The following is a 17173-nucleotide window of genomic DNA, read 5'->3' as shown; positions in this document are numbered from 1 at the left end:
GAATTCTACAGCCCTGAACCTGACTGGTGGCTATTGAGTCCTGGATCCTAGCGTCTTCAGGATTATCTCAAGACGTCATTGTCACCATGAGACGGGCTAGGAAGCCGACGTCTGCCGAGATCCACCACAAGACGTGGAAGATATTCTTATCTTAGTGCTCTGCTCAGGGAGTGTCTCCCTGGACATTTGCATTGCCTACTTTTCCTTCCTTCCTGCAATCTGGTTTGGGAAAAGGTTTGTCGCTCGGCTCCCTTAACGGACGAGTCCCAGCGCTGTCTGTATTCTTTCAGAAGCGCATAGGGCGACTTCCTCAGGTACGCACGTTCCTGCAGGGGGTTTGTCACATTGTCCCTCCGTACAAGAGGCCGTTAGACCCATGGGATCTGAACAGGGTACTAATTGCTCTCCAGGAGCCGCCCTTTGAGCCTCTGAGGGATGTTTCACTTTCTCGACTTTCACAGAAAGTGGCCTTTTTGGTAGCGGTCACGTCTCTTCAGAGAGTGTCCGAGCTCGCAGCGCGGTCATCCAAAGCTCCCTTCTTGGTGTTTCACCAAGACAAGGTAGCGCTGCGCCTGATTCCGGGGTTTCTCCCTAAGGTGGTATCCCCCTTTTCATCTCAGTCAGGATATCTCCTTACCTTCCTTTTGTCCTCATCCAGTTCATCGATATGAATTGGATTTGTGTTTGTTGGATCTGATGAGAGCACTCAGAATCTACATTTCCCGCACGGCGCCCCTGCGCCGCTCGGATGCACCCTTTGTACTTGTCGCTGGTCAGCGCAAAGGGTCGCAGGTTTCCAAATCCACCCTGGCTCGATGGATCAAGGAACCAATTCTTGAAGCCTACCGTTCTGCTGGGCTTCCGGTTCCATCAGGGCCGAAGGCCCATTCTACCAGAGCCGTGGGTGCGTCCTGGACATTACGGCACCAGGCTACGGCTCAGCAGGTGTGCCAGGCGGCTACCTGGGCGAGTCTGCACACCTTCACCAAGCGTTATCAGGTGCATGCCTACGCTTAGGCGGATGCCAGCCTAAGTAGAAGAGTCCTGCAGGCGGCGGTTGCCTCCATGTAGGGAAGGGCTGTTTTTACAGTCCAAACTTGAGGTATTAATTTACCCACCCAGGGACTGCTTTTGGACGTCCCAATCGTCTGGGTCTCCCAATGGAGCGCCGAAGAAGAAGGGAATTTTGTTACTTACCGTAAATTCCTTTTCTTCTAGCTCCAATTGGGAGACCCAGCACCCGCCCCTGTTCCTTCGGGATTTTTTGGTTGTTCGGGTACACATGTTGTTCATGTTGAATGGTTTCAGTTCTCCGATGTTCCTTCGGATTGAATTGTTTAACCAGTTATTGGCTTTCCTCCTTCTTGCTTTTGCACTAAAACTGAAGCAGCCCGTGATCCACGGGGGGTGTATATGCAGAAGGGGAGGGGCCTTACACTTTTTAGTGTAATACTTTGTGTGGCCTCCGGAGGCAGTAGCTATACACCCAATCGTCTGGGTCTCCCAATTGGAGCTAGAAGAAAAGGAATTTACGGTAAGTAACAAAATTCCCTTCTTCTGCAGGGCTAGTACGCAACGTGCGCACATAGCCTTAACAGTATTTGTGATGTCACTTGTCCCCTGCATTGTTTTCCCCCTTTGTTTTGGCAGTGTAGTGCAGTGGGCAGAGGCATGCTGCTCTGATGTCGTCTATAATGCGTGCACTGACTGTTAAGCCGGGGCCACACTGGGCACTAGTGCAATGCTCGCATGACACTCGGCTCACTCTGGCAGCACAGCAGGAGCCGAGTGTCATGCCAGTATCCATGCGACTGAGGTCCAACTGCGAGCGGACCTCAGCTGCGGGGGGCGGGCCGGCACAGAGGAGGGGCGGGCCGATGCTGCGGGGGGCGGGCCGGCACTGAGGAGGGGAGGGAGGGATTTATCTCCCCCTCTCCTCCGTAGCCGGCTATTGTGATTCTCACTCTGAACTTGTGGTACACCGGTGTACCGCGAGTGCAGTGCGTTTTTTTTTGTTTTTTTTTTTCCTCGCCCCAGTCACTTGAATGGGTGCGAGAGAAAAGAGTCTCGCATTACACCTGCAGCATGCTGCGCTTGTTTTCTCGGTCCGATTAGGGCTGAGAAAATAATCGCTCATGTGCGCTGACACACAAGCTAATATTGGTCCGAGTGGAATGAGATGTTTTATCACACTCCACTCGCACCGATTTTCTCGCCGTGTGGCTTAGGCCTTACACAGCAGTACTGGGCTGTGTGGCTGTGCCTCCAGCTCTAGTGACACACACAATAGAAGCCGTGGTGTCGGTGCCTCTGTCTTTGCAGCTACCCCCCCTCGCCCGTCTACATGGATTTCTATGACTGTCACTTAATCCGTCAGTGAGCTGATAAGCCGCCTGCACTGAAGGCATACGTGACCAGAGTCAGAGCTAATGTTCAGTGAAGGGGACAAGGTTCCCAATAAGTAATGAAGGAGGCCTCTAATAATATTAATGATGGAGAATGCTTCCACTGAATTTATGAAATATCGATTTCCATGGCCACAAAAATCAGTAGAATTGGGAATAACGGTTGCAATGCAAAGGCATCAGCTATTCCAAATACCAAAATACCACGGACAAATCAACCTGCAGGCCCTTAGTGTGTTTCCTCACTGGCCTCCATCATAGCGCTGTCCGGTGTATCAGGAGCCGCTCACCGCTGGGTGCAGTGGGATTGGATACTGCGGCCTCCTCCCATTCCGCCCCCATGTCCCCCCATCTCTTTAATGTAGGAGATGAGTGCAGCAGGATCTGCTGGGTACCGGAACTACTGATCCGAGCGGTGAGCATCCTCCACTCCACCACCCATCACACCGTACAGCGCTTCGATGTGGGCGCTGATTGTGAGTGGGTGGCAAAATAGTATAGTTCTCCCTCATCCACAACCCCCCTGGCTGGTGAGTGCGGGCCACAGCCTCCTCTACAGGATAACTGTGTCCACTCACCAAAGGCACATCATGCGGTAATATAACCACATAGTGGCAGCAGTTCAGTTACACACAGGACAGAACTGAGGCGAATATACTACTGTCTCCTCCCCATAATCCTATGGAATGGAAGCTCGCAAGGGCAGGGTCCTCTTCCCTCTGTGCCAGTCTGCCTATTGTACGTGTATTCTGTATGTAACCCCCTATGTACAGCACCATGGAATCAATGGTGCTCTATAAATATAATGTGGGGGGAGGGGAGGCTGTCATTTATGAAAGAGAGTCGGTCCTATGTTTATAAGACCATAATGCAGAAAGGGACATTAAATTTTTAACCCTATAGTGGCAGCCAATTTGGACTTTAATGACTAAGGCTAGTTTCACACTTGCGTTGGACGGGATCCGTAGCATTGCGTTGTGTGACGCATGTAACGGATGCGTTGCATATAGTGGCACAACGAATGCTACAGATCGTACAAAATAACGCAATCCGTTGTAGTTTTTTTTCCTTGACTTTACACATCTGAGCATGCGCAGTTGTGTAAAGACAGCTGCGTTAACGGAATCCGCCACCATAGGCGTCCATTATAAAAACGGATGCCTAACGGATTCCTGCAGGTTGCGTTTTTTTGACACTCCGCCAAGCGCAGAAAAACATTACATGCTGCGTTCCATCCGCCCGACGCCGCGTCAAAATAACGACGCTGCGTCGTCCAGCGGATGCAACGCAGACACTTGCGTTACAGTGCGTTGTCCATACAAGTCTATGGAGAATAGCGCAGTGCGTTAACTGACTGCGCTATTCTCCATAGTGACGGAATGCGCTGAACGCAAGTGTGAAACTAGCCTAAGGCAGATTTTTAAAATTTGACAAGTATCGCTTTACATGGAAATAACTCTGGAACGCTTCAATGTTTCCCAGTGATTTTGTTTTGGGGTGTTTTTTGTTTGTTTTTTTTTTTGACAATTTCTTTTCATCCACACTTTTTTTTTTTTTATAATTTCTTTTAACCCCTTAACGACCCACTGGGTACGTCATGGATTGTGTGTGGTTAATCCCCACGGCGATCCGCACACACATCAGCTGATTTCAGCAGCTGATGTGTGCCTGCTAGTAGCGAGTAGAGTCACTTCCACCCGCGACTATTAACCCCTTACATCTCGCTGCCAAAATCTGTCAGCGTGATGTATATGCGCGCCACCCCGCCCCCATGGGAAGTCACGTGACATGACCATGTGATTTACGGTGGATACCATGGTAGCACAGGGTCATGTGATGACGCCTGTAGCTAACATGAGTCACTTCCTCTCAATGCCAGAATACAGCCGGCATTGAAAGTAAAGCAGCATATCTGCAGATCTTAGCTCTGTAGCTGTGATCTGCAGATAGGGCAGCGCGATCAGACTGTTGATCGCTATAGCCCCCTAGGGTAACTAGTAAAATTAAAAAAAAAAGTTTTAAAAATAAAAAAACCTAAAAGTTCAAATCACCCCCCTTTCACCCCAATGAAAATTAAAGGGTTAAAAAAAATACACACATTTGGTATCGCCGCGTTCAGAAATGCCCGATCTATCAAAATATAAAATCAATTAATCTGCTAATAAAAGGCGTAGCGGCAAAAAAATTCCAAGTGCCAAAATTACATTTTTTTTGGTCACCGCAAATTTTGCGCAAAATGCAATAACAGGCGAGAAAAACGTAGCATCTGTGCAAAAATGGTACAGCTAAAAACGTCATCTAGAGAGGCAAAAAATAAGCCGTCCCTGAGCCCTAGATCCTGAAAAATGAGAGCGCTACAGGTTTCAGAAAATGGCGCAAAACGTGCACAACGTTTTTTGGACAAGCTTGTGAATTTTTTTAACCCCTTAGATACAAGTAAACCTATACATGTTTGGTGTCTACAAACTCGCACCGACACACATCAGTTTTACCATATAGTGAACACGGTGAATAAAGTATCCCAAAAACTATTGTGCGATTACACTTTTTTTTTTGCAATTTTTCCGCACTTGAAATAAAAAAGTTACGGCTCTTGGAAGAAAAGAGGGGAAAAAAACCCCAAAAAAACGGAAAAACGCAAAATGCCCGGGGGCTAAAGGGGTTCAGAAATTTATGAAGCAGGTTTCTTTTTTGACCTGTTAAGATTTCATTGACTTTTCAGGGACCCATATATAATATTGGAAATTCCACAAAGTGATACCATTTTAAACACCACACCACTCAGACTTCAAAATCGCGGTCAGGAAGATATTTTAACCCTTCAGATGATGAACAGGAATTTATGCAATGTGTAATGAAAAAAAACATTAATTCTTCCTCTGAATCGTTGCTATAGCCCCATTTTATTTATTTATTTTTTTTTTCACTTTTACAAGGGATAGCTTCACAAAATGGATCCCTCAATTTGTTGCCCAGGTTCTTCTGAATCCGCTGATACCCCACATGTGGTCAATAACTTCAGTGTGGACAAATGGGAGGGCTCGGAAGGGAAGGAGCAACATTTTATCTTTTTAACACAAATTTGGTTGAAATAGACTGCGGGCACCATGTCGTATTTGCAAATCCCCTGGCATGCTTAAACAAGTGACCACATTTTGGAAACTTGACCCCTCAAGGATTTTATCCAGGGTATAGAAAGCATTTTGAACCCATAGCTACGTCACAGAATTTGATCTCATGAGGTTGTCTTAATGAAAAAAAAAATTTTATTCCCCAAAACTGTTTCTTTAGCTCCAAATTTTTCACTTTTGCAAAAGGTAACACCAGAAAGTGGACCCCAAAATTAAGTGTACTTTTGCTCAGTGTAGTTTTGATAGTCACTATTTAATCAGCAGTAGATTATCATTACAGGACTACTTGATAGTCCAGCATGTTCATGAGCTCTGTATAACTGCTAGATCTGCAACAGAGAAAACATTGATTTTATCAAAATGACAGCAAGCAGCTCAGTAAGTGACACATCACTGGAATTACGATCTCTTTTCCTTCATCGTGCTGCTCACAGATTAGGTGGCAAAACCTGTTGATAGTCCCTTTTAGGGGATTAAAGGAGTTTTCCCACTAACAGTTAATTTTAAAGGGAACCGGTGTCGGCGCCGCCGCTTTCAGCCATCTTTGTCGTCCTTCTTCTGTAGCCGTGGTGCATAACGCGTCCTACGTCATTCACCGGTATTGAGCTTCTGAGCAGGGCAGATCAAAGTATTGTAGTGCGCCTGCGCAGGACCGGCGAGTGTGTATGACATAGGACGCATCATGCACCTCAGCTTCAGAAGGAGGACGAAGATGGCCGAAAGAGGAGGCGCCGGCACTGGAGAACAGAGATGCCCATCTGACCAGAATCCACCGCAGCAACCGTTAGGTGAATATTATAAAGTGATTTTTACGTTCTACACAGCGGTCTGGGCTCTTACATACAGCATGTTAGATGTGTATATAAGAGCCCAGTGGTGGTGGCCGCAGCTTATAGGCCCCAAATCTGGTGACAGGTTCCCTTTAATCAATAGATCTTGGAATAATAATTTCCACAACTGGATGTTTAAAAAAAATAAACTGTTCCTCTGCGGATATAATCTTATTAAACTGCCCCTGCTATGTACTGTGTAATGGCCGTGTCTGACCATACAGGGACTTGGTCTGATCATACCGCAGCTCCTGGGCCGGGTAAGAAGCAATAAAGTATAGAGACATTATAGCACAGGATCGCAAATTCTTTCTTGGAGGTAAAACAGGCAGTGAAATGTTTTACGTCACAGAAAGACTCTATGATCCTGTGCTGTAATTACGGTCTGTATACTTTATACTTCCATTAAAGCGGTGCTGAGGAATAAGGCTCCTGAACAATTGCCGTTAAAAGGCAACTCAAAGGTCGTTAGGGGGTTAATGTTTCGTGCAGTACAATGTTTGTTCCGTATCTACCATGGCCTTTTTGTTTTATTAAAATTGAGGGGAGGGGGAAGATTTTTCTTCTTGCCTTAATGTTTAAAAAAAAAAAAAAATAAGTTGCTGTGTGACCAAGACCTAATGCTGAGCATTGTTTTTTACAGTCTCTTGGGAACAGAAGGATAAGAGTGGACATTGCTGATCAGGCGCAGGATAAAGGTGAGTGCCTCCATTTGTGCACAATGAGGGATTTGAGTTGTTATAAATGACCTGTCACCCTTCCAAACATGAGCTGTGAATGTGTGGTGCTGGCTCAGGAGCGGAGCCTGCAACATGGCCCGCATCATAATCCTTATTTAGATGCTTTCGGATCAAAAAAGGGAAAAGAGTTTGAAAATAAAGACCTTAAAATTAATTTCACTCCACTCTTTTCCACCATTAAAAAAATAAAGACTTTAACCCCTTCACCCCCAGCCACTAAAACACCCTTCTGACCAGGCCATTTTTTTTACGATTCTGACCAATGCCACTTTTACAGGTTATAACTCTGGAACACTTCAACGGATCCCGGGGATTCTCAGATTTGTTTTTTTTCATGACCTATTGTACTTTATGAGATTTGTAAATTTTAGGCCAATTTTTTTTTTTTTGCGTTTATTTGTGAAAATTTCAGGAAGTTTAACAAAAAATTTAGCAATTTTCAAACTTTGAAATTTTAGGCCTATAAATCCGAGTTATGTCACAGAAAATAGATACTAAACAACATTTCCCACATGTCTACTTTACACCAGTGCGATTTTTGAAACAATTTTTTTTTTTTTTGTTAGTAACTTAGAAGGGTTCAAAGTTCATCAATTTCTCATTTTTTCCAACAAAATTTACAAAACCATTTTTTTATGAACCAAATCACATTTTAACCTTCGTCAGGCAAAATAATTTTACAATGTTAACAGCGACCCCTTATCTCGGAAGGGCGTGAAGATATTTTATTGAAATTTGGCCAATATATTCTGGACCAAAACTGCAGAGATGTCACCAAATTTCAGCCCTCTATGGCTTTTGGATTGCAATTTTAAAACGGAATAGTTACAATTGTACCTATTCAGCCGGACAAAGGTTGTTACTTTGAGAGGCCTAGGTGACAGAAAATACCAAAAAGTGACACCATTCGGAAAACTGCACCCCTCACATTACTCATAACTACATCCAAGAAGTTTATTAACCCTTTAGGGTCACAGGAACCAAACTAATGTGGAAGGAAAAAATAAATTTTACTTTTTTACACACAGTTACTTGCATTTTCACAAGGCTATCAGAAAAAAAATTCACCAAAAAAATTTGTAGTGCAATTTGTCCAGAGGAGGCCGATACCTTATATGTGGTGGAAATGAGTTGATTGGGAGCATAGGGCTCGAAAGGAAAGTAACGCCATTTGAATGGAATCATTAGTGGACGCCATGTTGCATTTGGAGACCCCCTGAGGGGCCTAAACAATGGAGCTCCCCCACAAGTGACCCTATTTTGGAAACTAGACCCCCCTCAAGGAATTTATATAGATGTTTGAGTCCTTTGAACCCCCAGAAGCTTCACAGATGTTTATAACGTTGAGCTGTGAAAATAAACTTTTTTTTTTTTTACCACAAAATTGTTGCTTAATTAAACCAGGTAGCTTTTTTTTTTTTTTTTTTTTTTTTGCAAGGGTATCAGGAAAAAATGCACCATAAAATGTATTGTGCAATTTCTCATGTATGCAGTATACAGATACCTCATAAGTGGTGGAAATCAAGTGTTTGGCCGCACAGCAGTGCTCGGAGGGGAACGAGCGCCATTTGATATGTAGATCACAGATTTTCCTAGAACAGTTTTCAGAGCCCCTAAGTGCCAGAACACAAGACATCCCCCTCAAGTGACCAAATTTTGGAAATTACACCCCTTCTGGGAATTCATCTATGGGTGCAGTGGTTATTTAGTCTCTGGAAAACGCCTATGGAGTCAAACACCATGAAAGCTGCAGAATTAAAAATTGCAAATCAGCCCTTGTGCCCAGTACATTGTAGTACCCGTACATTATAGTGCCCGTACATTGTACCCAGCTCATGCTTCTGTAAACCTGCACTCCGTACATTTTAAGTGGGCTCTCCTCACTACAACAATGGCAAGCTTGTGGATGCCAACTGTGGTTTAGCACATTGAGGGGGCATTTGCATTGGGAGTACAGAATTTACTGATTTTTTTTTTTTTTTCTTTTTTTTGAGTGGGGGAGCCAGTGTTTTTCAATAGCTCTTGTGATACCAGTAACGTGGAAGACCCCTATATGCCCATTAGCTGATGACGGACCTGAGTGGGGAATTGGTTTTTTTTGTGGGTTGAGTTGAATGCTATTTGGTGGCGATTTGGGTAAAGAACATTTTGGATCAGTTCACATTTATCTTGTGCTCTATGCTGAGTGCTTACATTGGGGTTTCCATCTACATCTCCGAAATACGTGATTCAGGTGAAACTTCACTAATGAGACAACAGACTGTTTTCCCAGCTCAGAACACTTGCGTCCCCGTAGCATAAATTGACATGCTGCATCTAGGGAAGCCACGCTACATGTCAGTTTATGCTGCAGAGAATAGAAGCACAAAGGCACGGGGTTTCTATCAATCCATCCACTGTGCTTGTATCGCACAACGCAGCGGTTTGGACACAGCTAAAAGATGCTGCATCCAATATACTGCTATTCCTGATTGTGGGTACGCACCCTTACACTAAATCCCAGTGCAAGCACTCAGCTTGGATTGCAGGATAAATATTCTTTTAGAGACTGAACAAATCAATAGAAGTTGAAGAATTGGCTTCAATTTTTACGCTGTTCACCTTCTGTGATATAGGCGATTAGGCGGCTTTATTCCTCTGGTCAGTACGTTTACAGCAATACCAGGTTTATATAGTTTTTCTAGATTTGGCAACTATAACACTAAAAAAAAAACGCTTTTTACAAAAAAGGTTTTTTTGCATCACCAGATTTTGAAGGCTATAGTTTCTGCCAACATGTGAGGGCTTGTTTTTTTGTGGGATGAGTTGGAGTTATTATTGGAACCATTTTTGGTCACATAATTTTCCTCGGCGCTCCATTGGGAGACCCAGACGATTGGGTGTATAGCTACTGCCTCCGGAGGCCACACAAAGTATTACACTAAAAAGTGTAAGGCCCCTCCCCTTCTGCATATACACCCCCCGTGGATCACGGGCTGCTTCAGTTTTCATGCTTTGTGCGAAGGAGGTCAGACATCCACGCATAGCTCCACTGTTTTTAGTCAGCAGCAGCTGCTGACTATGTCGGATGGAAGAAAAGAGGGCCCATACTTGGGCCCCCAGCATGCTCCCTTCTCACCCCACTTTTGTCGGGTGTTTGTTAAGGTTGAGGTACCCATTGCGGGTACGGAGGCTGGAGCCCACATGCTGTTTTCCTTCCCCATCCCCCCTCGGGGCTCTGGGTGAAGTGGGATCTTACCGGTCTCCAGGCACTGAGACCGGGCTCCATCCACAGACCCGGAGAACCTGCTGGATATGGAGCTGGGTATCGTCAGGGACAGGGCCCTGCTACATTAAGGTACTCTGTGTCCCCGTACAGATCGCGCACACACACACCAGCATTGCTGGGAGTGCTAGTGCGCCGGGGACAACAGCGCGGAGCGCTTGTGCTATTATTCACTACAGCTTAGCTGAGTGAATTTATGTGTTAGAAACTGCCGCGCCGGCCGCTGCGGGGTGTTTTACACTGTGGCGCGGCTGGGACTTGTGGTGCGCCGGGGACTTCCGCGCTGGCCGTGCACATAGGACGGCCGCGCTTATTACTCGAGTCCCCGGCTTTGCGGCCTAGTTTTCACTTCGTTACCGCCCCCAGCCCTGCCAGTCAGGGGAGGGGCGGGACGCTGTACAGACAGTCAGCGCCGAGAGCTGGAGTCTGCTTTGCATTCTCCAGCCCCCTTCACTGGACACAGTGGGACGCCGAGTTTCCCGCTCTTGTCTGGGGCACGCCCACGGCCCGCCCCTCTTCACAAGACGCCGGCAGCCATTCCTGCACGCAGTCTGGGCTGGAGAAGGGAGACAAGCTCTGGGCAACCAGTCACAGGATTCGGGCGACCACACACCCGCCTTTGGGCGGGCGGTAAGCAGCACCTGAAGTGCTGACCCCACTAATGCCATTTGTACTTTATGCCTAGATGGCTAGACTACAGCAGCAAAAAGCAAGGGTGCTAAGGCACAGGCTTTCTAGGCTGCTTGTATTGCATGTGCTGAAGTGTTCATTTGTACTTTATGCTGGTATGCTATACACTGCACTGTACGGTCGCTATTCCTGGCTATATACTCCTAGATGGCTGGACAACAGCAGCAAAAAAGCAAGGGTGCTAAGGCACAGGCTTTCTATGCTGCTTGTACTGCATGTGCTGAAGTGTTCATTTGTACTTTCTGCTTGTATGCTATACATTGCACTGTACGGTCGCTATTCTTGGCTATATGCTTCTAGATGGCTAGACAACAGCAGCAAAAAAGAAAGGGTGCCAAGGCACAGGCTTTCTATGCTGCTTGTACTGCACGTGATACTGTTCCACACGGCAGGTTCCACTGTCCCCATTGTGTGCAATGCTCCCCTGTAGCACTTGGTCAGCCGGGGTCTCTGCTAGAGGTGGCTAAAGGAACCACCTGTGAACCCTGTCCAGGGACAGGGACGGAGTTGCAGTTTCGGCTGATAGGTCTGTGACTGTGACTAACATCTTAGAGACTTTGCAGTCCAGACGGACCATGGGCAATGTTGATACGCCCTCATTTGGAACAAATCAGTGCTCCGGGGGGGTCCCATGCATCCCAGGGCGCAGGCTCTGACACGGACGACAGTCCCAGACAGTCTAAGCGAGCTCGCTGGGAGCGGCACTCGGCTTCATCACTGGTTAGGGTCCCAGCGGGACTCTCTGTATGATGAGGCAGACGTAGCTGATCAGGACTCTGATCCTGAGACCGCTCTCAATCCGGATATTCCGGATGGTGACGCCATAGTGAATGATCTTCTAGCGTCCATCAAGGGAATGTTGGATATTTCTCCCTCAGCTCCTCCGGCGGAGGAGTCAGCTTCACAGCAGGAGAAATCCCTTTTCAGTATCTCAAGCGTATATTGAGTACTTTTCTGGCCACTCTGACTTCAGAGAAGCAATCCGGAAACACCACACTTATCCAGATAAGCGTTCTCCAATCGTATTAAGGATACACGTTATCCTTTTTTCTCCCTGACGTGGTCAAGCGCTGGACCCAGTGTCCAAAGGTGGATTCCCCTATCTCCAGGCTTGCGGCTAGATCCATAGTTGCAGTGGAAGATGGGACTTCACTTAAAGATGCCATTGACAGACAGATGGTCCTCTGGTTGAATTCTGTCTATGAAGCTATCGGCGTGTCGGTTGCTCCGGCATTCGCAGCCGTATGGGCATTCCAAGCTTTTTCAGCTGGTCTTGCGCACGTGGACACTGTCACATGTACATCTGTGCCGCAGATGGCGTCCTTAACCTCGCAATGTCTGCATTGCGACTTACGCTATTAATGCTGTCCTGCACTCTACGAGCCGTACGTCAGTGGCGTCCGCCAACTCCGTGGTTTTACGCAGAACCTTGTGGTTGAGGGAATGGAAAGCAGATTCTGCTTCCAAAAAAGTGCTTAACCAGTTTGCCGTTATCTGGTGACAGACTGTTTGGTGAGCGATTGGATGAAATCATTAAACAGTCCGAGGGTAAGGACTCTTCCTTACACCAGCCCAGATCAAACAACACCCAACAGAGGAAGGGACAGTCGAGGTTTCGGTCCTTCCCAGGCTCGGGCAGGTCCCAATTGTCCTCGTCCAAAAGGACTCACAAAGCTCAGAGAGGCGCAGATTCCTGGCAGGCTCAATCACGCCCAAGGAAGGCAGCCGGAGGAACCGCTACCAAGGCGGTTTCCGCATGACGTTCAGCTCTCTCTCTCCGCATCCGCGGTCGGTGGCAGACTCTCCCGCTTGGCGACATTTAGCTGCCACAGGTCAAAGACCGGTGGGTGAGAGACATTTTGTCTCACGTGTACAGGATATCGTTCTGTTCTCGTCCTCCGACTAGATTTTCAGAACTTCCTCACCTCCCGACCGAGCCGATGCTCTTCTGCAGGCAGAAGGAGTGGTAATCCCTGTTCCTCCTCAGGAACAAGATACGGTTTTTACTCCAATCTGGTTGTGGTACCAAAAAACGACGGCTTTTCCGTTCCGTTTTGGACCTAAACCTGCTCAACAAGCACGTGAAAACCAGGCGGTTCCGGATGGAATCCCTCCGCTCCGTCATTGCCTCAATGTCTCAAGGAGATTTCCTAGCGTCAATAGACATCAGGATGCTTATCTCTACGTGCCGATTGCTCCAGAGCACCGGTGTTGGCTACGATTCGTTATTGAAGACGAGCATCTTCAGTTCGTAGCCCTGCCCTTCGGTCTGGCGACAGCCCCACGGCTTTTCACAAGTTCATGGCAGCAGTGGGAGTAGTCCTGCACTCTCAGGGTCACTCTGTGATCCCTTACTTGGACGATCTACTTGTCAAGGCACCCTCTCAAGAGGCATGCCAACACAGCCTGAACGTGGCGCTGGAGACTCTCCAGAGTTTCGGGTGGATCATAAACTTTTCAAAGTTAAATCTGACACCGACCCAATCGCTGACATATCTTGGCATGGAGCTTCACACTCTCTCAGCGATAGTGCAGCTCCCGCTGGACATACAGCGTTCACTACAGACGGGGGTGCAGTCTCTCCTTCAAGGCCAGTCACACCCCTTAAGACGCCTCATGCAGAGGCAGTCCTTTTCGCGCAGTTTCATCTGCGTCCACTTCTATAGGACATTCTTCGCCAATGGGATGGGAAGTCAACGTCCCTAGACAGGAACGTACCCCTTTCTCAGACGGGCAAGGACTCTCTTCAGAGGAGTCCACCCTTCAGATCAATGTTCTGGAAATCTGGGCAGGGTATCTTGCCCTGCAAGCCTTCCAGCAGAGGCTGGAAGGCAAACAGATCCGAATTCAGTCGGACAACTTCGCAGCGGTGGCATACATCAACCACCAAGGCGGAACACGCAGTCGGCAAGCCTCCCAGGAAGTCCGGCGGCTTCTGATGTGGGTGAAAGACAGAGCATACACCATATCCGCAGTTCACATCCCGGGCGTAGAAAACTGGGAAGCAGACTTCCTCAGTCGCCAGGGCATGGACGCAGGGGAATGGTCTCTGCACCCGGACGGGTCTCAAGAAATCTGTAGCCGCTGGGGGAGGCCGGACGTCGACCTAATGGCGTCTCGGCACAACAACAAGGGCCCGATTTTCATGGCGCGGTCTCACGATCAAAGAGCTCTGGCGGCAGGCGCCTTAGTTCAGGATTGGTCGCAGTTCCAGCTACCCTATGTGTTTCCCCCTCTGACACTGTTGCCCAGAGGGCTACGCAAGATCAGCTCCGATTGCCGCCGCGCCATCCTCGTCACCCCAGACTGGCCGAGGAGGTCGTGGTACCTGCATCTGTGGCATCTCACGGTCGGCCAACCGTGGGCACTACCAGACCGGGCCAGACTTACTGTCCCAAGGGCCGTTTTTTCCATCGGAATTCTACAGCCCTGAACCTGACTGGTGGCTATTGAGTCCTGGATCCTAGCGTCTTCAGGATTATCTCAAGACGTCATTGTCACCATGAGACGGGCTAGGAAGCCGACGTCTGCCGAGATCCACCACAAGACGTGGAAGATATTCTTATCTTAGTGCTCTGCTCAGGGAGTGTCTCCCTGGACATTTGCATTGCCTACTTTTCCTTCCTTCCTGCAATCTGGTTTGGGAAAAGGTTTGTCGCTCGGCTCCCTTAACGGACGAGTCCCAGCGCTGTCTGTATTCTTTCAGAAGCGCATAGGGCGACTTCCTCAGGTACGCACGTTCCTGCAGGGGGTTTGTCACATTGTCCCTCCGTACAAGAGGCCGTTAGACCCATGGGATCTGAACAGGGTACTAATTGCTCTCCAGGAGCCGCCCTTTGAGCCTCTGAGGGATGTTTCACTTTCTCGACTTTCACAGAAAGTGGCCTTTTTGGTAGCGGTCACGTCTCTTCAGAGAGTGTCCGAGCTCGCAGCGCGATCATCCAAAGCTCCCTTCTTGGTGTTTCACCAAGACAAGGTAGTGCTGCGCCTGATTCCGGGGTTTCTCCCTAAGGTGGTATCCCCCTTTTCATCTCAGTCAGGATATCTCCTTACCTTCCTTTTGTCCTCATCCAGTTCATCGATATGAATTGGATTTGTATTTGTTGGATCTGATGAGAGCGCTCAGAATCTACATTTCCCGCACGGCGCCCCTGCGCCGCTCGGATGCACCCTTTGTACTTGTCGCTGGTCAGCGCAAAGGGTCGCAGGCTTCCAAATCCACCCTGGCTCGATGGATCAAGGAACCAATTCTTGAAGCCTACCGTTCTGCTGGGCTTCCGGTTCCATCAGGGCTGAAGGCCCATTCTACCAGAGCCGTGGGTGCGTCCTGGACATTACGGCACCAGGCTACGGCTCAGCAGGTGTGCCAGGCGGCTACCTGGGCGAGTCTGCACACCTTCACCAAGCGTTATCAGGTGCATGCCTACGCTTAGGCGGATGCCAGCCTAAGTAGAAGAGTCCTGCAGGCGGCGGTTGCCTCCATGTAGGGAAGGGCTGTTTTTACAGTCCAAACTTGAGGTATTAATTTACCCACCCAGGGACTGCTTTTGGACGTCCCAATCGTCTGGGTCTCCCAATGGAGCGCCGAAGAAGAAGGGAATTTTGTTACTTACCGTAAATTCCTTTTCTTCTAGCTCCAATTGGGAGACCCAGCACCCGCCCCTGTTCCTTCGGGATTTTTTGGTTGTTCGGGTACACATGTTGTTCATGTTGAATGGTTTCAGTTCTCCGATGTTCCTTCGGATTGAATTGTTTAACCAGTTATTGGCTTTCCTCCTTCTTGCTTTTGCACTAAAACTGAAGCAGCCCGTGATCCACGGGGGGTGTATATGCAGAAGGGGAGGGGCCTTACACTTTTTAGTGTAATACTTTGTGTGGCCTCCGGAGGCAGTAGCTATACACCCAATCGTCTGGGTCTCCCAATTGGAGCTAGAAGAAAAGGAATTTACGGTAAGTAACAAAATTCCCTTCTTTGATCGCTTTCTACTCCACTTTTTGTGAGGCAGAATCAAGAATAAACAACAATTCAGAAATAGTTGTTTTTTTTTACGCCATTCACCATGTCGTAAAAGGGATAGCTTTACGATTACAGCAATACTATATTTTTATATAGGTTTTTTATTTATTTTTTTTCAGTTTTTTCACCATAAAAATAATTTTATAGGGGAAAAAGTTCTTTGCATTGCTGTATTGAGAGTTATATGGCAGCTTGTTTTTGGGGGGGGGGTTTGCGGGACAATATGACGTTTTCAGCGGTACCATTTTTATGTTTGACTTTTTGATCGCTTTTTATTTCACTTTTTGTCAGCTGTATGTTGAAAAGAGTTTGCTACTTTTTTTATTTCTTTTTCGCTCCTAATTGGGAGACCCAGACAGTGGGTGTATAGCTACTGCCTCTGGAGGCCGCACAAAGAACTACACTTAAAAGTGTAAGGCCCCTCCCCTTCTGGCTATACACCCTCCCGTAGGAGTACGGATTCCTCAGTTTTAGCTTTGTGCGCAGGAGGTCAGACACGCACGCATAGCTCCATTGTTTTTAGTCAGCAGCAGCTGCTGACTATGTCGGATGGAAGAAAAGAGGGCCCATACAGGGCTCCCAGCATGCTCCCTTCTCACCCCACTGTATGTCGGAGGTGTTTGTAAGGTTGAGGTACCCATTGCGGGTACGGCGGCAGGAGCCCACATGCTGATTCCTTCCCCATCCCTTTTTACAGGGCTCTGGGTGAAGTGGGATTTACTGGTCTCCAGGCACTGAGACCGTGCTCCATCTACAGCCCCTGGAGAAGATGCTGGATGGAGCGGAGTACATCAGGGACATGGCCCTGCTTCCTCAAGGTACTCTGTGTCCCCGTGCATTTGGTGCTCACACCGCAGCATGCTGGGTGTTGTAGTGCGCCGGGGACATCAGCGCTGCGGCGCTTGTGCCATGGCCTCATTCAGCTTCGCTGAAGCAGGCACACTTCTGGGAATCGGTCGCGCCGGCCGCTGGGACTGCGGCGCGGCTGGCACTTGTGGTGCGCCGGGGACTTCAGCGCGGGCCGCGCTTTTACGGCGGCCGCGCTGATAACTCGAGTCCCCGGCTTTTGCGGCCTGCTTCCGTTCGTTCCCGCCC

The 17173-nt window shown here is 48.1% G+C and overlaps 1 protein-coding gene across 2 annotated transcripts in view; it reads left to right on the top strand.

Annotated features, from left to right (window-relative positions):
- EIF4B (eukaryotic translation initiation factor 4B) overlaps nt 1-17173 on the top strand; it is a 95088-nt gene that overhangs the window by 41208 nt on the left and 36707 nt on the right. For both annotated transcript variants that reach the window (XM_075337235.1, XM_075337236.1), the window contains exon 5: nt 7010-7064. In XM_075337235.1, the coding sequence (XP_075193350.1) occupies nt 7010-7064 (55 nt within the window). The remainder of the gene's footprint in view (nt 1-7009; nt 7065-17173) is intronic.

The sequence above is a fragment of the Anomaloglossus baeobatrachus genome, chromosome 2, assembly GCF_048569485.1.
Source record: "Anomaloglossus baeobatrachus isolate aAnoBae1 chromosome 2, aAnoBae1.hap1, whole genome shotgun sequence".
Lineage (NCBI taxonomy): Eukaryota > Metazoa > Chordata > Amphibia > Anura > Aromobatidae > Anomaloglossus > Anomaloglossus baeobatrachus.
This window is presented reverse-complemented; position numbering and strand designations above follow the sequence as displayed.